Source organism: Gastrolobium bilobum, unplaced genomic scaffold, assembly GCF_033153095.1.
Source record: "Gastrolobium bilobum isolate Gb01-03AN ecotype WA unplaced genomic scaffold, APGP_CSIRO_Gbil_v1 utg14484, whole genome shotgun sequence".
Lineage (NCBI taxonomy): Eukaryota > Viridiplantae > Streptophyta > Magnoliopsida > Fabales > Fabaceae > Gastrolobium > Gastrolobium bilobum.
Window position 1 is genome coordinate 70,128 of NW_026898077.1, and position 19,816 is coordinate 89,943.

Sequence of the window (19,816 nt, forward strand, 5' to 3'; positions counted from 1 at the left end):
AAGGAACCCTTTTACAATTCTTACCGCGGCACATCAAATTAAAAACCTTTGTTCATTTTGTAAGACAGGTCAATTACGTGTGGATAATCAATTTTATGGAAAACTGTCATGTGATTAAAAAAAAAATTATGTTAAAAAATGGTTTGTAAATTTCATCTTCATCAACAAAAGTTTATAAAAAATAAGCAAAATACTGCAAGAGATAATAGAAGATAATCAATAAAAAGACATAAATATAGATTCAAATAGGTGGTTATCTATACTTATGTTTGATGTTTTGTTTCTATATTAAATATAGATTAAAATTTGTATTCTTATATTATTATATTTATAGTTTTTTATAACTCACTGTATTTTTGTATTCGTATCTTATGTCTTGAATTATCATTTTTGTAGGTGGGAAAAAAAATCATTTGCATGTAGTAATAATATATTTTACTTAAGGGTGTGTTTGGTTGGAGGTTTTCGAGGAGATTGATAGGCAAATGTGAAGTGGGAAAATTGGGTGCCCATGTTTGGTTGAGAGAGGTTTCAAATTTATTTACCTAAATGAGTATGCTAGCAAACCACTTTGTCTATCATTTTGGAAAGAGATTGCAGGCCAAAAAAACCCTTTTCATATGTGGTATTTGCGGTTAGCTATGTATTTGGTTTAGTGGGTGTAATAAGCAAAAGACCAACTTACCCTCTGTTACGAGGGTACTTCAATGTTTTAATATTGTAATGTTGTCGTCTACTTTTGATTCTTATAAAAGACAAATAATTTATTATTAGTTTAGCAAGCATCATCTTTTGTTTCTGTCCATGCATTACTATCTGTAATTCATCTTCTTTTTTTCTTTTTTCCTTTTTTTATAAAGAAAAAAACAAACACGATTTACCTTAGCTATTCGTTTTAATTCACAGTCGTTAAGGTTATTTTTGTAATAGCACATTTTTTCTCCATCTATATTTTACCAAAAGCCAAACATAGACTTTACAAAAGTTACTTAATTTCTTCGGTAAAAATTTTCTCAACCAAACAACTATTTTTACATTTTCTTATCAAACTCACTCTCCAACCATTTCTGTACTAATCATATTTTCTTATGATTCATAAAAATTTCTCGTCAACCAAACCGCTCATAGAGAAATTTTTAACTACAAGCTATTTACTCTATCATTTCTTATTCTATTTAACAATTGACATCTAATAAGTTTGGTATCGAACCGTTTTATTCGATTGGGAAAGACTTCTTAATATAGACGATGATACAAAGCTATGGTATCTTAGTTATAAATAGCTATTTAATCCTAGTTACAAATGGTCATTTAATCCTAGTTACAAATAGCAATTTAAATTAATACAATTGTATCCTAGTTACAAATAGTTATTTAATCCTAGTTACAAATGGTTATTTGATTTAATTAGTAAATACCAACAGAAACAAAGCATATACTAGAATCTTCAATTTGAGTTCAAAAACAGCCTCCGCAATTTTTGGAGTCTATTAACATCTATAAAGACATTCATTGAAGATTAGTACATTTTTAATAGGGTTATACAATCTCGCACTTGTCTAATGTTGAATGTCACACTTTTAATGCCAAAATTGAGTGTCTAACCGACAATTACACCCCTTTTGGGATACGCACTTATATTAGAGATCAAGTTTAATAACATTTATTTCAAGTCACCGGAAGGAAAATCTCCTATGGTAAAACTTGATCTTAGAAACTGCTTCCCTGAACAAGAGTGAGCAAATTCCTCTTTAACTTCCCAAATCAATCGCTATTTGAGGGCTGCCCTATCATAATCCAAAGCCAGAGTGGTTATGGCCACTCTTCTAAGTTTCAAGAATGAAGGTTGGCCCATGAAATCCAAAGCACTGAGTTCCCAAGGGATGAATATTACAGGTCCATTACCCATGCAACAATGAATAGAAAAAAGTAAATCACACTGTCAAAAGAAAAGCATCCAGAAAAATATGGGAGTGACTACCTCATCTAAATCCTCGAAAGTGCCTTCAACTATATCCTTCAACATCAACATAATCAATAACACATTTATCTCAAATTAGTTAAGAGTCAGTGGCATAAGAACCTAAATGAAAAATACAAAAAGATTAAGGGAAAAATGTGCTTTCCACTGTATCCTTGTGGGCATATATTCCATAATGAATATAAGAATTAAAATATATTAGAGCAATCTAATATAAAATCATTAAAGTGATTTTCACTTAATAACTTGAATTTTTAGTTGACATGGTTGCATTGTATAATAACTGTGTGACCAAGTGTTCAAGAGCTTGATCTGTACATAGACCTACACTTTATCCACCATTCAAGTCCATTAAAAAGTTCTTGTGTGAAGAAGTGTGTTAAAAGAAGTCCATTAAGAGCTTAACTTTTTTGGTGAAGTGGTTGCTTATCAAAATAAGATATGAAGGTCCATGTGAACGATGGTGGTGGATAATGTTTTTTCCGGGATCTTTGCGAGACATGAACAGGATAAAGATAGAGATAAAGCTAAGCATATGCACTTTATTAATCAACAAATTTTTGTTAAAGGACAAATCAAATTAATCTCTTTTTTAATGATTACTTGTTCAGAGGATGGTGTTCTATTGATCATATCCTACCAAACTCCAAGTTTGTCGCAACAACAACCCACATCAACTTAAAGAACTAGAATTACAACTGATTTATCTCAATCCATGATATCTAAACACCAAAATTGAAGAAAGAAAGAAAAAAAAAAAAAATCATTTTTTCGGTGAATGCAGAACATATCCATGTTCACTATCTTCCAGTTTTAAATCAAATGCCAGAACTAATTAAGAAACTAAACAAAATATTATATGTGAAAAAGCTTCGTTCTGATTCAGATAGCTAATCTGGAAATGTAGGAAATGATCTAAGATTTTACAGCTAGCCCATTGGGGAGAGGGGTACTGAAGAGTTGCAGATCATACATAAACTTGAATGGATGCCTCCTAAATAAGAATTGATGATTTCTCTTTGTAACTAATAAATTATGGGGAAAATGTGTCCTTTTAACCAATTTACACAAAGTCTGGCCGGTCAGACTTTATATAAATCTGAAAAGTTACTTTTTTTTCTCTTCACATCGCTGATGTGTAAAGTGGAAAAAAAAAAAATTCAAATTTAAACAAAGTATGACTGATGAGACTTTATGTAAGTCACTAAAATAACACAAATTGTGTCCTTTTAAATGACATTTACTCAACCCATAAATTATTCGTTCAGACAAATATCACCACCCCCCCCCCCCCCCCCCATGAATTTGTTGTCAAACTGCAACTGAGGTTAATGTCTAAATCTTAGTGGTATCTAATATCTAACATTACTATTTCAATGTCTAGATTAATCACAAACTTACTTTCCAGTATGTGAGACATCGTGCATGGGTAACAGCTAAAGATTACAGGCCTGGAAAGGAGCCTTGCAATAATTCTTGAGGTTATGAAGATAGTAAATCAGAGAGATGTCCAGTGGTAGAAACACCAAGTGGTGTTATAGCTGCAGGAGGCTTGTTTGACTGTGAGGTAGAGTTATGGTTTGTTTGTACTAACGAGAGATTTGTTCAGGAACTCAATGATATGGTGCACATTGACTTCCTGGACTTCTTTGAACTGGACAACGATGAAGAACACAACGGAGGGTTTGGACTCATGGAAGTTTTCTTAGCTTTTGAGGAATAAAAGCTATAACCATGGTTTCAGGGTCTGATCAGAATCAATCGCTGAAAAATGTCCACGGTTTGCTCCTTTGTTAATTGTGGCCAAATTCCGTTCACATTGTCCAGCATAAAAAGATTATTTGAACCGGGTAGTCAAATGCCATGTACCCATATATATATATCACTCAGATTGTATTTGGTTGGTAAAGCATAACGCCTGCCCTGTTTGTTGTCAGGAATTGCCATCGCAAGGATTAAGTAGCGACCATGGCTCCAAATAGTAGATGTAAAAGCACTAATAGTAGCAGTGCAGAGAAGAACCTGTTTCCGTGGCCTCTCTGCTCTAATTCTACTAGTGAAGAGAACAGCTTGTCTGGCCAAAAGGAACATCTTTTGGAATAAACCGATAGTTTTTTTTGTTCATGTAAATGATGCATCTATTCACGCCAAAGAATTAAACTCGTATGGTGTGTTAGCCTTACCTTCCCATATCCATTAGGTTGACGCAAGCTGGGTACCATGCTAAATTTCATGTTCAGTGGCCAAGTCATGAAAAAAGGCTACCACGAACCATTTCTTACCTGCACCTGCTTATGTGCGTCGAGTATATTTATAAGCCATACAACGAAGGACCATAAAGTTTACACTTTACTGACCAATATAGATATTAGATTAATTGAGGTAAGATCCATTGACACCGGTGTCAAATTTAAAATTTGACACCTCACCTGATAGCCAGATCAAAAAAGATCAATGGTATCACATGCTTACAAATCAGAGTCGTTGATTTTTTTTTATCTAACAGCTCTCAGACGAGGTGTCAAATTATTCTTGGCATTAAACATTAAACATCAACACGTGGCGAATGAGATGGTAGTCATTTCATTCCACACGGACAACTACAGAGAAAACAGAATAAGGCAAAGGTAAATATTGGCAAACCACTATTTCAAATCCAAGGAGAGCAAAAATTTCGATTAACAAAGAAAAATAGCCCCACATTCCAAATTCTAAAATTCTACTAAATTTGAGCATTAATTTGTTAGCTCCATAATGGCAGCAACAATGTCGCCACTGGAAGCTTTGAGAGCTTTAACAGCTCTTGACCTTGACACACCAGCTTGAGTCATCACCAACTCTATATCCTTGGGATCTACATCGGTCTCATCCACATCCTCATCATCTTGAGCAATAATAGAGGATTCAGGCTTCAATCCCACATTACTCAAATTAGGAGCCTTGAACTGCTCTGCTGCCTGAGTTTGTAGCTGCGAGCTCAAGTCTTCAATCTTAGCTTCCCCAAATATAATGTATGTGTCTGAAGTTGGACTCTTGAACACATCTGGTTTTGATATAACGAACAGGATCTAAACAAACAAAAGTCCAAAAAATCAATTTTGACCAATACAAAACAGATGTGACAATGAAAAAACTAGTCAGAATAATTAGATATGTCAAAGCTAACGTTCTTGCTCTTCTTGACAGTCACGCGACTAACACCGGTGACAGGTTTCATTCCAAGTTTAAGCATTGCCTTACGACTCTTCTTTTCACTTCTAGTCTGCTTGGACCTGCCAGATACATCACCTTCTTGACCTGCAATAGAACACAAATTACTCAAGATTGTGAATTGTATCTGTCACGGTAGCTTCAATTTATTTAAAAAGAAACATTAGCATTAACTCAGTTGTAAAAAACAGAGGCCCATCTCAGTCTACACGTATTTTCATTTTTATTCTGATACCAGATTAAATTGACCTGTGAATTTCCCACAACCTATTTTTGAAACTGATTTATTACAACTCTAATTCAAGTCTATAAACAGAACAGTGAATATTGAACATGTAATTAAGGATGAAATCCCAGTTCTGGCTCAATTTGCGCCATTAAATCATGTGAACTTCACACTTGTACTGATAGTGATTTCTAGGTCTAAACAAATTAATGTATAAATTATTATGGGAAGAAAAAAAATTTAAATTCCTGAGAATAAAATTTTTAATCATAAACAACATTTGGACAACTTTGTGAACAATGTTGAGTAACACCATGTAAAACAAGGCCCCAAATAAAAGAAAATGAAATTGAAAAATGATGTCCAAAATTTGCAAGAGCCAATTTCTAAATTTTAAAAAACACAATAGGTCACTTGTAGGAAAAAGCCAGGCCAAATTAATCTTATTGACCATATACATTCTTTTTACTTAATACTAATCCCAACCAAATTATTTGGGAAATGCTACTGAACATTTGCCAAATGCAAGAATGAAATTGGGCTAAGTCATAAGGGCTGCTTCAGTTAATCTTATTTTCCAACTTACCTTCGGCATCATCCTCATCATCATCATCATCGTCGTCGTCCTCCTCCTCTTCCTCATCATCATCATCCTCAACTACTGGCTCATCATGCTAGAAAACAGAGAAAATTGTAGGCCATTAAATATGGACTAAAAAAGTTCTTCCTATACACAAAAAGATAAAAAAAAAATATTCAGCTGCAAACCAAATAAGGTTATTTACAGCTTAAATTTCAAATAGAAACTAAGTGTTCATTCTTTTCTAAAGGTTGAATTCTTCAATTTTGATTTGAAAATTAGACTTTCTTTTTCATACAAATTGCTGGAACATTTGAATACCCAGAAACCTTTCAATCAAATTGCATAGACAATGTTCAACATGGAACCAATTGAAACATAGTAATTACACTTTTTATCCGGTCTCAATTGACCAGTCCAAACTCTAATGAACAATCACGACTAAGTCACTTAATTCCAAAAAAAACATGGGATAAAACACAGCAGGCAAACTAGATAGAAAATACAAAGCTATATAAAACTCCAATCTTCTCATATCAAATACAAAATGCAAACCCTTAACACACTCCTTTACAGGCCACAAGCCACAAACCCATAAAAGAGCTAGCTTATGGTAAAATCCCAAAACATTGCACACAATGAAATTGAAACAAAGCATCTTTAAATCCAATTCCAATTCACAAAGAACACTTTAAAATTAAAATGAAATAAAAACGCAAAGGCTCAACACAATAGCATCCATATTGAATGGCAGCATGAAATCCGCACGTCAAAAATGCATTAAAAAAGAGAGAGACAGAGAATCGACAAGACAGCAAGGTAGTTAAGAACAGAACATGTGTGGGTGTGAAATACATGGATCTTTTGCTGTTCGAGGTGTGCCGCAAGAAGCTCCTCTTGGGTCTGAGCAGTCATAGCGATTTATCGGTGCTGTCAGACACGGATCCTAGTACAGTAGGTACAACACAAGCAACAATCTAAAACCCTAGAACTATGTTTTTATACCTACGATTCGGGTTGACCCGATTGTAATCCGTTACTTTCGGTTGTCTTTTTTTTTTTTTTTTTCAATGCAGATGGTACGTACGAACCCTTTTGTATTTCTTACCAAACCGCATCAAATTAAAAACCGTGTTCATTTTGCAAGACAGGTACCATATTGGTTATTACACGTGGATAATCAATTCTAATGAATATTGTGATGTGATTTAAAATATATATATATATATATATATATATATATATATATATATATATATGAAAAAGTGGCTACTAAATATTAGATCCGTTAACAAAAATTATGTACCATGCATTTATTTTCTTTTACACCAAAAATGGGCAAAAGACTGAATTGATATTTTAATAATTCAAATATTGAAGGTTTATGATAATTTGATATTGAAGCTTTCCATCAATGCTACATTTGAGAAGCCAATAGCAAATTAACAATGATATAAAAGGGACGTCCCATGCACAGAAATCACATTATACGTAGCATAATAGGCTCCCTTTTTGGTAATGCTTTTATTTTAAACAAATATATTTTTTTTTAGTTATGTATCTTAAATATATATATATATATATATATATATATATATATATATATATATATATATATATATAGGAAAGTTATACATACAACTTATTTTCACTTACAACTATTTACAATCATATCTTAAACGTTGATTTTCGCTAATTAACAGTTATTATTTATTGTGAATTAATAATTAATCAATGAGTTATCTGCAATAAGCTCAACAAGTATACTGCAGATAAGTTATCTGCAATAAGTTCAATACGACGTCATTTTGGAACGGAAATCGTGGTATTTTTATAATTTTAATTTATTTCAGAATTATTATAGTCATTATAATTATAATTTTCTAATTTTTCAATCCCAAAACGACATCATTTCGAAAGTAATGGTAGATAACGTATCTGCATTAACTGCAGAAATATTTTTCTGATATATATATATATATATATATATATATATATATATATATATATAGGGGAGGGTTATACTTACCACCAAGTAAATTTACCACCCTTACAACCAATCTCCTGACCGTTAGATTAGAATTGAATCTAACGGCCCATAATTATCCCTTATAATTCTAATTTTTTTCTCTCATCCCTCCCTAGGTTTGGAAACTGCGCCTCTCCAAAATTCATCTCTTCATTGTTACAGTTTCTATCAAAATTCAAGGTTTGTCCCAGTTTGTTTCATGAATCCGTTTCTGATGATGGTGGGAGGATATTATGAAATCGCTTTTTTATTATTTGCCATCGATCATCTCCCCATGATTATGGTTGAATTGTTTATAATAAAAAAGTTGCGAATCAGATTTTTTAAGGAATTCACAACTTTTTATTAAGGAGCAATTCCCATCGCTTTTTAAGGAATCAGATTACAATGAATTCCCATTAAACAATGATTTTTTAATAACGAATAAATTGGTATAAAATAATGGAAGAATTCCCATTCAGCGTATACATAGCAATTCATAGCATGCATCCATGGCTGTATACGGTGTTTCAAATTCAAACAGAATAAACCACAAAGCATCATAAAGATTGTGACCGATTTAGTTTACAATCGAAATCAATCGGAGGAAAAACATGAAATGAAAAAATGAGGATGATAAAGAGAGGATGAGAGAGTTGATTCCCAGATCTAGAGAGAAAGGTGTGCAGATCTCAAACCTAGAGAGAGACAGAGAGAGAATGGAAGAAAAAAAAAATTAAGATTATAAGGGATAATTATGGACTGTTAGATTCAATTCTAATCTAACGGTCGGGAGATTGGTTGTAAGGGTAGTAAACTTACCTGGTGTAAGTATAACCGTCCCCATATATATATATATATATTTATATTACAACGTGTGCTCTTTATATAATCTTATATTAATTACTTTTATGTTTTAACAATGTTTCTATTTTATAATATTCAAAACCTACTGAATTTTTATATTCGTCTCGTGTGTCTAACGTTGACTCTAATGGGGGAAAATAAGTTCACTTGTAATTGTAGAATAATTCACCGATAAAGATGTTGATGTCGTAGAATAATATTTTCACATCTCTCTTGGAGAAACTTTAAGCTAGGCACTATCTATTACTTCATCTCTTACTCTATTTAACAATTCACATCCATAGAAACATTAGTTGAAGACAAGTGCATTTTTAACAAGGACAAAGTAATCTCACCGACTCAATGTTGAATCTCAAACGTCTAATGTTAAATTCAGTGTCTAAAGTAGGGAGTATCTATCGATAATTATTACTCCCTTGCGAGATATGGCACTTAAATTAGACATAATAACATTTCTTCCCAAGTCACCAAAAGGAAAAACTCGTACGCTGTTCGTTGGCTTTTAGCCATAAGTCATAATCCAAAGCCAGTTCTTCCTTACCGGAAATCCATCAGAGAGTTCAGGACATTGATTTAGAAGTTGACGACAAGAACATAGAGGACTGTGGAACATCATTTTGATTTCATTTCTTACTCTAATCGATACCATTTATAATGTGGCCTCATTTCTCAATGAAGACTGCCTCCTTTATCACCTATTTATTCGTTCCGTGCATGGAATGTTTCCTCTTCCTCTGCTGATGATGTGCTTTTCAACTCGGGCACACAGGAATCATGCTAAGTGGTTATGACCATTCATGTTTGACGAATGAAGATTTTTTCCTCGGAATTCAAAGCATTAATTTCTCCAGGTGACCCATCTGATGTAATTATGTACAAATGTGGCGCTCAACAAATGACAAATCCCACCGTGGGAGGGATATCCATGTTCATGGAAAATACAGACAAAAAATCCATTACATTCCAAAAAGAGACTTCAGGATCAACCTAAATCCTACAGGTAAGCTAAACTAATTTCCAAGGTGAGTTCACCAACCAGAGCCGCCACCAGAATTTCCAGACCCCCATCCATTATCAGCTGCTCTTTTGGAGCCAGTTCCCCAGCCAGAGCTTCCATGTTCAGCATCACTGGGACCAGCAGCAGCAGCACTCCCATTTCCCCAGCCACCATTGTCACTGGTACTAGCTCCACTTCCCCAACCACTGCCTCCACCACTTCCACCCCAACCACCAGGAAAAGCTTCCCTTCCAGGAGAATTCTGGACCTTAGCCCCGGGAAAATTGCTTAAACCATCATCTCCATCCTTGGCAACAGAACTCCATCTGGCGGCACCATAACCAGAGTCCTGCCTTTCATTATTGGAGTTGTGTCCTCTACCGCTATTGTTATAAGAACCTCGACCACGCCCACGTCCACCACCATACGGACGAGGCATTCCACTAGGATGTTCATCACGATTCCCACTGTTTCTGTAATCACCCCGTCCTGTAGAAGAAAACAAACAAAAAGGGTACAAATTTTGAATATAAGCCAGTGAAAGCTATTAAGCGGATGACCAGTGAACCAGAGACAAGGGGGTAACAGAAAGAACCAAACAAAATGCAGGGAAGGGAAAACCAATAAGCATTTTAACAGCAGAAAACTAATGATACTACACAAACATGAACATGGAATTGTGCATATTTAATATCAAAGCAGCAGGCGATAAAATAAATTATATTCATTTGACCCCAAAAAGCTGCAAGAGCACATACATTAGTAACCAGAACTAAATTAATTAGTTCATCCGCGAACTAGTTCCAACACGAATAAATTTAAGCTTATAAACTAGAGCTGAATTCAAAATTAAATTGATATACCTGTCCTGGAACCAGGAGTAGAAGATCGATCCCTATCATAAGAGTGACCTTTCCAGCCACCCTCATTATTTGAACCACCCCAGCCACTACCCGCAGATGCCCCTGATGAGCCACCACCAGCAGGGCTTCGCATTGGTACCATAGCAGCTACAGATCTAATGGAAGGGGCTGAATCATGCTGAGGATCATCAATATGCCTCTGAAAATAAGCCACCAGCCGATCAATGTCCTCAAACATCTTTTTCCGGAACCTGAATCCTTTTGGATAAAGCCCAATGTACTCATGGTGTGGATTTGAACTTCTTATATAAGTTAATATAAATGTGCCAGGATGATCATGAGCGATGCCAAAACTATAGACTATGCGCATGGGATTCTCGCCTTTCTCCGACTTCAAAAGTTCATCAACTTCCAACTTTGTACCCCTCCTGAACTTGCGATAATTTAACATTGCCTTTAAGTGAGTCACCAAGGGATCAACATAACGGTCCATAACCTAAGCAATAATGAAAAGGGGAAAGTAAATCATAGTGTCTGACAGAAAAGCATCCAGAAAATCAGGGGAGTGACTAACCTCATCTAAATCCTCAAAAGTGTCCTCTCCAATTTTTAACGTCTTCCCAATTCGTAGTAAGCTTGTGATGTCCTTGTGTTCCTTCCCACCTTCAACTATGTCCTTGTGGGCATATACTCCATCATGAATTTTAAGAGTTAAAGTAAGATACGATGGTCCACGTGAACTAGGGCGGATAATACTTTCTCCAGGATCTTTGTCAGACAAGAACTGCATAAAGATAACAGGTAAAGCTAAGAATGAACCTTATTAATCACAAAACTTTGCTAAAGGACATACATGATTAATCTTTTTTCCTTTAAAAGATTACTTGCTCAGAAGATGGTGTTTAGATCAAATCCTACCAAATTTCAAGTTTGTCACCCAAGAATCCACACCAACTTTAAGAACTAGATCTACATTTGATTTTTTTGAATTTATGATATCTAAATACCAAAAATTTAAGACAATTTATTATTTTAGTTAGCATCACAGGTTTTATTCTTCTAAACAAGCAGCAAATAGACAGAGGATAATAGAATAAAATATTACTAAGGAGCCCACAGAGATTGCCCCCTGTTGATATTGCAGTGAAAGGTAATATCTAGGCATAGAATGGCAAAGGTAAGTAGCATTAGTATGCATCTACCACAAAATTCCATAAATCGATTGGAAGTGGTCACATCCAAACCAATATTACCAGTACAGACAACCAATTGAAGCCTAGGAGACAATCATCAATGAATAAAATTCTTTGTCACCAAGGATTCAGTTCTAACTTCTAAGACATATTGACATTACACAGAAAATTAGCACAATCTCAAATTTGCAAAATCTTATGATTCTAACAAAAGGTCAATAAATCACATGGTATGGTATAACATAAAATTACTCAGAACAAACCTCCATTGCTTCATCAGCAGTTATGTTCTGGAAACGTGGATGAACAATCATCCTTGGCTTGAAATGCTTCTTTGCAAGCTCCTTTTCTTTCCGAGCTTTGTCTTGTTCACTTTGTAAACAGCTCCGGTCTTCATGGTAATAGGGATCAAGATCACAATTATTCTGTAACCGATTACTTCTCATTTCACTATCCCTACAAACAAGGAAGACTTGATACCTATTCTTTTGGATTGACTTGATTTTACAAGTGAGCATGTCACCTTCATGTAACCTATCAGATAATTCAATAATATCTCTCCAGTCATCCGTATAGTCTTCTTTCATGAGGATTCCAGTCATTCCAGTTTCGAGTCCACATATTGCTTTCTGGGCTTGCACTCTGCGAACTGTGGCTTGGACAATTTTACCCTCAGCAAGGGTCTCCTCAGTCTCACCTGAAATCATATAGAATTCATTATCCTGACTTGGTTCTTCATATTTCTTACGCCAATCCTGAAAACCTTGAATCAATTCTCTTTTTATATCATAGAAAGTTTCTATTTTGTTCTGACGTCCTTTCCCAGCAGCATACTCCTCAACGTCCAGGTTTTTTAAATAACCAGGTCGGTCTCTCACATGCTCAATGGCCATCTCCAGCGCATCGTCATCATCATTTGCATCACCTGTGCCATCTTCCTCATACACATCTTTGGCCAACTCTTCTGCAAGAACATAAGATTCTGGATGAATTCGTGTATCATCCAGCAAATCAATAACTTGGCTGCTGCTAGCAGCCAACCCACTTCGCCGGACACGCAAGAAACCAACCGCATTGTGAAACACCTTTTTACCAAGTTTATGTTCTATCAAAAAGTCCTTTCGAGTAAAAATTGCACCAGCTCTTACCAAGGATCTCTGTAAGGATGCAGCCTTCCGTGGACCAAGCCCAGAAATAAATTGTAATGGAGAAAATAACCATTCGTGACTTATTGCTAAATTAATGTCTAAGCCAATCTGATTGGTCACATCCACCATAACCTGCTCAACCATCCCAAATTTATCATCTGGGTTGAGAAAACTCTCCAAAGAGCTCAGTTTCCATGATAATATTTCTCTTCTAGGTCCACATAATGTTGCAACCATTGCCAATGGGTTCTGGAGATATCGACCAAGAGCAACAGCCCGTCTCACTATACCTACAAGGGAAGATAAATAGCATCAATTATGGGATTCCTTAAAAAGAGGAAGGCAGTATACACCCAAAACAATATTTACCTTGCTGTGAAGGAAGTTGTTCAGACGAAATTCGAGAATTTTCATAAAGACGGGGAAGGGATTCATCTCCATACACAATGCCGAGCCCATCCATTTCATGCCCAAGATCTCTAGGGTTTTCCTCCACCATCTTATAAATGACCTAATAAAAGTAGAGCAAACCACAGATAACCCATCATACGGCAACATAAAAAGCATTTTCCAAAAGGTGGGATCAAATGATTAATAAGACCCACCATATGAAAATAAAATAAAACGATTTGAACTGACAAAACCATGACTCAGGCAATCTATTTCAGCTTAATTGTAATTATCATATATCAGCAGCTTACCCAGTAGGAGGTAAACATGAATACTAATTTTACTTATCAAATGGTTTTACACTTACTCTTACTAACCCAAAAATTCATTCCACATTTCAATGCAGAAGTGTTATATGATCACAATATGATGCTTAGGATGTTGAAACACGGCATTTTTGAAAATTTGGTTACATTAAATACAAACCAAACTACTAAATGCATGTTTGTCCAGAAACGGAACAGTATGGAAATTGGAACAGGATTGAGAATTGATCATTCTCATTCCACGTTTAGATAGGTAATTGGAATTAGATAAGCACCTCTACAATTGCAAGGATAGGTATTACATTACAAAAGTGATGAACCCCCAATTCCATCTCACCAAATTATAGTTGTAAACAAAGAAAACAAGATGCTAACCTCATATATATCCTCCTTCAAACGAGTGCAAGACAAGTTAACTGCTCCTAAAACAACAACATGTGGTTGGTGGTCTGTCATAAATTTCAACACACGTTCCTGGTCATTCTTCTTCCGTTGTTGGTCATTAACATTCTGTGACCTTAAAGTAAGGGACCGAGTGTAAAGTACATCTAGCACTTCTCCCGATGAATCTAACATGACAAAAGTTGTTTGTGGGTTTCCAGGGCCCCAACAGCAGGCCATAACCCTAGGAGCAGCCTCATCATCGGAGCTAAGATCATTTTCTTTCTGTTGATAAGGTCCCACATAGACCTTATTCCACAAGGCCTTCCCATACTCCATAAGCAACCAATTCTTCGCTTTGCTTGCCAAGACACCTCTTGCCTCTTTTTCCATTGATGGTAAGAGAAATCGAAAAATTGCATCATGCAGTATCAACTTCCTCTGTTCATTCCACAGTTGAGCAGATCTGCTAACACTGTCACTGATATAATACTCATTGAATTGGTCTATTAACTTATTCAGATATGCTTCAGGAAGCTTAATAGTAATTTGAATGAGTTTCTCCTCTTCTGCCTTCTGTATAAGGAGCCATTGCGCATCCTCAAATTTAGACAGAGGCTTCTCCCGCAGCCATTTCACCCCGGCAAACTGATGAAAAGAATCTATTGTTATATTTCCATCAGCAGTAGGACAAGTTGACACCACACCGTGGTCAAGAAAGTGGCTACGAACATGTTTCCTAATGCTAGGCTCACAACTTATCTCAACAGCTGCCTGAAACAAAATAACCATAAGATAAGAACAAAAAAAAGACTGCCTTTTAATGATTTTGAACAAGGTTAAAGATACTTACCATGTGCCTAGAACATTTAAGTACTTCTTCAGAGGTATCATACATAGCACACGTAAAGTTAGAAGCCATCTCCTCCGGTGTTTCCTTTGGATCTTCCAACTCGTGCTAGAAAGGAGGGCAGGGAAAACAAAACTTTAGTCTAGGATCAAAACAAAAAGCAGTTCCAAATCTAGGTACACTTACCAGCTCAACCAGAGATAGACATAATCCTAGTTGTTCAGAACTACACCCGAACTTGCTTGCAACCTCCCACAGACCTTGCTTACTGCAATCGCTATACAATGACCTCCTTTTTGGCCTCTTGAATTGTCCTTCATCAACACCAGCTTCACTTGGTGGGAAATGCAAGTTGAACTTGGAGTCAACATCATCAACCTCCCTCTCAGATTCTGCCTCCTTTAGTGATCTCATAACTGATTCAAACAATTGCCGATTCAAGTTTAGTCTTGTTTCATCATAAACACGGCGGGATTCTTCTTCAAATCGTTTACTATAGTATGATTGGAGGGCACTCTTCCGCTTCTGAAGAAGCAACCACTTCCTGTCCAAGTCCTGAAGTGCCCAAAGTACCTAAACAATGCACAAGAATCCATTTGTAGTGTTTTAATTATGTAATAAACAAAATAGTAACAAATAACAATTTTACTAAAATCAATGTTAACAGACCTTGTGCCATTTTAGAGTAGGTGTCTTGTTATTCTTATCCCAATTTTCATCGCCAGCTTCAGGTTGCTCTAGGTCTTTCAATAAGCTTAAGCACTCCTCCTTCCGATACATAGCAATAAAAGGAATCTAAATAGACAAAAAGTCCAGATTAGGAAAATAAAGATAAAACTAACAAGAGATGCAAATAACACAAGATCAGATAACACAGACATCATATTTTTGCACATGATGCAGTTCCAAAAATCTGATGATATCATCCTTGTCAATTGGTATTTGAGAGCTTGAGACTTTCTTGCAAATCCAAGGGACCGCTCCATTTCCAAGTTGATTAACTATCCACTGACTCTCTTCATCTATACTACTTCCATCCATCGGAGGAGCACCAGTACTCTCCTCTGATATCTGCAAAAAAAATAACAATAATAGTAAATAAATAAATAAAATCAGCTCTCTTACAAGAAAGCACCAAGTAATCAGGAAATTTTGATCTATTTCTGTATATATCTCAGAAGACCTGCATCCTCTCTGGAAGATCAAGCTCCCTAATCTGGTCATCCTTCTCTGTCATATACTTCTCAGAAAGAACAATAGGCTCAAATTCATCTTCAAGTCTAGTCTCTCTATATTCCTGCAATCCAATATTTTGCTTGCGAGTCTGAAGCAACTCTTCAACGTCGCCAAATAATTCTTGAGCTTCTTGTAAAGCTGAGGAAGAGACACCTGGTGCCTGCCTAGTTTTCTTTCTCTTCAGCTTTCTGCGCCTATATAGAATTGCAGTAACAGATCATTAGATCAAATAATGGAATTCTTAACAACAAAAAATAAAACTCACATTTAAAATACCTCATTGGAGCTCCATTCTCATCAACTTCTTCTTCATCCACAATGAAGTCGGCCATTTCATCATCTTCTCCAATGTCAGCATCCTCCTCCTCTTCTCCTTGCTCCTCCTCTTCAGCAATGTCTTCAAGTGGAGCTCCTATAATTCATGGAAGGAAAAGTAAGCATATATTTGGTTTATTGGTGAATGTTTGAGCAGACAAATTACTTTTGGCATACAAAATGGGGTTCAACATTGAATGGTTAGAATTCATTATGCTGTCTAAAATTCCAAAAACCTACATTGACACCCCAAAATACAACGGGACAGAAATGATCGTTTACACATAATTGTACACTTTTCTTAACATCTAAGTGATATTTCAAAATAACTAATAATATTTTAGTAATTTCACATTGAAAAAATATTCTACAATATTCAAATCAACCTCATTCTTACAAAAATGTTCTTTAGTGAACATTTCCAAGCCTACTGAACTCGTTCTCCCAAAAGTGGTATTTCTATAACCATTCAGTTAAAAAGTAATTTTCCACCAACTATCAAGTCCGGTAAGTGAAAAATCAAAAACATAAACCAGCACAGCTGGGGCATACCTTCATCATCACCAAACAAACTGTGTTTAAGCTTCTCCTCGGCAGTTCGTCCAACTTTGCCACTTCCAATAAACTCCTCCTCATCAGATAGCCCAGAGGACTCCTCAGTATCCCTCTGGCCCTTTTTCAGCCGCTTGAACTTTTTGCTCTCCTGATGAATTATAAAAAATTACTGTCAACAAAATTTGGGTATTATGCATAGTATTTGTTAATATTAATCTTAATACACACACACACACACACAAAAGTTCCAAAACCTTCCGACGATGAATATTGATATTATTGTCCTCCAACAACTCATAGTCATCTTCATCAAGGACATACTCCTCCCTAAAACAGTGGGAATAAATATGTCAAATATTTAGAATGTAGATAATAACATCATGTATGTGTTGAAACTTTAAAATAGTACAGATGAAAATACACAAACAAAGTTATTCACTTATCTCCACCTTCCCCTGAAGGGACCGGGAGAAAAAGGACCAAAGGGGTAGCAGGGGGATAAAGAACAACAAAAGAAGCCAGACCATGTGCATAGCTATTAACATACATGGCATACTTTTAAAACAATTGAAGACAGATTTATATATCATACAAAGAATACTTCAATAGTTTCATGAAAGGAAAAGTTATCAGCTACTTGATGCAAGAGTGATTATCAAATATGTATATACACATTATCTAAATTAATAAAAAATATTTACATATTATCAAACATTATGTTTTCTTCTCTGAACATATAAGTTCATCAACTTCAACCATAGAGTGTGAAGAATTGACCTTTTCTTCTTCTTTTTCTTCTTCTGCCGCTCCTCATCACTTTCAGCTCTCTCTTCATCCTGCTCCTCTTCATCCTCAATGTCATCCACTATAAATCCATCCTTTTCATATTCATCCTGCCCTTCTGAAATGAGGGGGAAAAGAAAGAGAGTATCAACAACAATAAGATGGCATCAGATAAAGCTTATGAAGGGATAATTCTATGCACATGATTAGCTCCAGACAACAAGACACTATCTGAAAGATCACATTCATATAAAGAGCAAACCCGGTGCACAAGGCTCCCTCAACTAGCAAAAATAGGTGTAAGAGTCGATCGTATGTAGCCTTACCCTGACATTTTGAAACGAGGCGTTTTCCCATAACTAAACCCGTGACCTTCTAGTTACAAGAAACAACCTTACTACTACTAAACCAAATGGAAATATCAAGAACAAAAAAAGAAGCAAAATACTAAAAGATGCTAAACTCTTAACCATCAATCACATTAGAGCACGAGGAACCAAACAGTAAAATGCCAACATCATTTCAACAAACAAACAGGCAACTCTAAAATAAATATCACTCTTTCCAAATGAGAAACACCAAACAGCAGCCACCAGACAGTCTACCTCAGCAGACAGTATTTGAACTCTGATGACAGTGAGGGAAGCCCACGGGTAACTGCTATTAAATCTTATACAGCAAAATAGAGGATAAGGATTTATAATTCACTAGCCCAAACAGAATTTTGTGCTCCATCTAAAACCAGACAATAAAAAATGATATAAAAATTCACACACTCAATTCCCACCGACCAAACTGATATTTGAACAGCATACATAACTTTCGTTTCACGGTCCACAGCCAGATGACAAATCTCAAGCTAAGAGAAATCAAATATAGGCATAACCATGCTCACTTTTTCGGTTTCTCTCATGAATTGCAAGTTTGTTTTCGTTTCCAAACATACGTCATCAACCTAAAAAAGAGAACTTTTCAGCATTTAACACTGAAATTAGTTCTTACTAACATCAAACAGGGAAACATGCAAACCCTAATTTGAAGGTCGAAATCCCAGTGTTCTTTCAAAAAAAAAAAAAAGACAACGCCGCCACCACTCAAGGGATTTGCAAACAAAAAAGTGGGAACAAAAAATAACTCAAACAGTTCAGAAATTTCAACCCAATCGAAGTTCATACCCTCTTCTTCGTCCTCGTCATCATCATCCCTATCGCGACCCTCTTCCAATCCATCCCCATCAGCGGGTTCCCTCTCATCCTCGTCCACTTCAATGTCTTCTGCGCGCATTGAAGAACCAAAAATTGAAAAAACAACAAAAATGTGAGTCAATCAGAAGGAAAAAAGGAAATGCAAAGAGGAATCTTGAGAATCTCTAAGGTCTAGGGTTCACCTTCGTCGTCTGATATTACGCCTTTGCCCATGATTGGTGAACGAGACAAGACTACGAAACGCAAAAAACTTGCAAAATCGACAGAAAAATAGAGAGAGAAATCGAACTAAGCAGTGACTATCGAATGTGAAGAAGAAGAAGAAGAAGAAGCAAAAGAGTTTTGGTGTTTGGAAGGGGAAAATGAAAGAAGAAAAGAGAGAGGACGCTGTCTATTTATTATATTTCGTAAAAATTCAAGTCACGCTGAGCTTAGGCTAATAAATAATTTAAAAAAAAAAAAAAAAAAAAAAAAAAAAAAAAAAAATTAAGAAAAGATTTTTAATTCAAACGGAGTATTAAAAAATGTTTTATAAGAGTTATGTTGTAGGAAAAATGATTGTGTAATTTTCTAGAGATTCGTTTTACGTGCCTTAATTTTTTATTTATTTTTTTATTTTAAAAAGTGTGGGCCTCACATAATGTTGTGAGTGTAGGAAAGTTTATTGTGTTATGTTAAAGGATAAAACGAAAACCCATTAAA

The 19,816-nt window shown here is 35.5% G+C and overlaps 2 protein-coding genes across 9 annotated transcripts; both read right to left on the reverse strand.

The window, feature by feature from the left end:
* Positions 1-4,355: 4,355 nt before the first annotated feature.
* Positions 4,356-6,997, reverse strand: LOC133312706 (nascent polypeptide-associated complex subunit alpha-like protein 1). 3 transcript variants are annotated; one of them, XM_061513953.1, is made up of 4 exons: positions 6,853-6,997; positions 6,004-6,091; positions 5,148-5,269; positions 4,356-5,049 (listed from the first exon to the last, which is right to left on the reverse strand). In XM_061513953.1, exons 1-4 carry the CDS (start codon positions 6,910-6,912, stop codon positions 4,717-4,719), a joined length of 603 nt encoding a protein of 200 aa, XP_061369937.1. In that variant the 5' UTR covers positions 6,913-6,997; the 3' UTR covers positions 4,356-4,716. The 3 variants fall into 3 exon arrangements, with proteins under 3 accessions (XP_061369937.1, XP_061369936.1, XP_061369935.1); XM_061513952.1 differs by having other exon boundaries at positions 4,367-5,049; positions 5,148-5,272; XM_061513951.1 differs by having other exon boundaries at positions 4,375-5,049; positions 5,148-5,278.
* A 2,195-nt stretch (positions 6,998-9,192) lies between these two features.
* LOC133312702 (transcription elongation factor SPT6 homolog) lies at positions 9,193-19,429 on the reverse strand. Of its 6 annotated transcripts, none has more exons than XM_061513947.1 (17): positions 19,297-19,429; positions 19,085-19,183; positions 17,904-18,024; positions 17,381-17,453; positions 17,124-17,262; positions 16,533-16,668; positions 16,204-16,450; positions 15,900-16,091; positions 15,690-15,815; positions 15,201-15,593; positions 15,024-15,128; positions 14,165-14,944; positions 13,443-13,584; positions 12,189-13,363; positions 11,307-11,516; positions 10,745-11,228; positions 9,193-10,358 (listed from the first exon to the last, which is right to left on the reverse strand). In XM_061513947.1, the coding sequence occupies exons 1-17, from the start codon at positions 19,325-19,327 to the stop codon at positions 9,901-9,903; spliced, it is 4,911 nt and encodes a 1,636-aa protein (XP_061369931.1). In that variant the 5' UTR covers positions 19,328-19,429; the 3' UTR covers positions 9,193-9,900. The 6 variants fall into 6 exon arrangements, with proteins under 6 accessions (XP_061369931.1, XP_061369927.1, XP_061369925.1 ...); XM_061513943.1 differs by having other exon boundaries at positions 10,733-11,228; positions 17,124-17,274; XM_061513941.1 differs by having other exon boundaries at positions 10,733-11,228; positions 15,207-15,593; positions 17,124-17,274; positions 17,904-18,027.
* Between the last annotated feature and the right edge of the window lie 387 nt (positions 19,430-19,816).

Bases quoted from the DNA above. Each gene is read 5' to 3' on its own strand.
- LOC133312706 (XM_061513951.1), bottom strand. From the start codon at position 6,912: ATGACTGCTCAGACCCAAGAGGAGCTTCTTGCGGCACACCTCGAACAG. The intron at 5,279-6,003 runs GTAAGTTGGAAA...GTTCTATTGCAG, and splicing joins TGATGAGGATGATGCCGAAG to GTCAAGAAGGTGATGTATCT. The intron at 5,050-5,147 runs GTTAGCTTTGAC...TTGTTTGTTTAG, and splicing joins CTGTCAAGAAGAGCAAGAAC to ATCCTGTTCGTTATATCAAA.
- LOC133312702 (XM_061513942.1), bottom strand. From the start codon at position 19,327: ATGGGCAAAGGCGTAATATCAGACGACGAAG. The intron at 17,454-17,903 runs GTCAATTCTTCA...CCACTGTTTTAG, and splicing joins AAGAAAAAGAAGAAGAAAAG to GGAGGAGTATGTCCTTGATG. The intron at 15,129-15,200 runs GTACCTAGATTT...CCTCCTTTCTAG, and splicing joins CTCTGGTTGAGCTGGTAAGT to CACGAGTTGGAAGATCCAAA.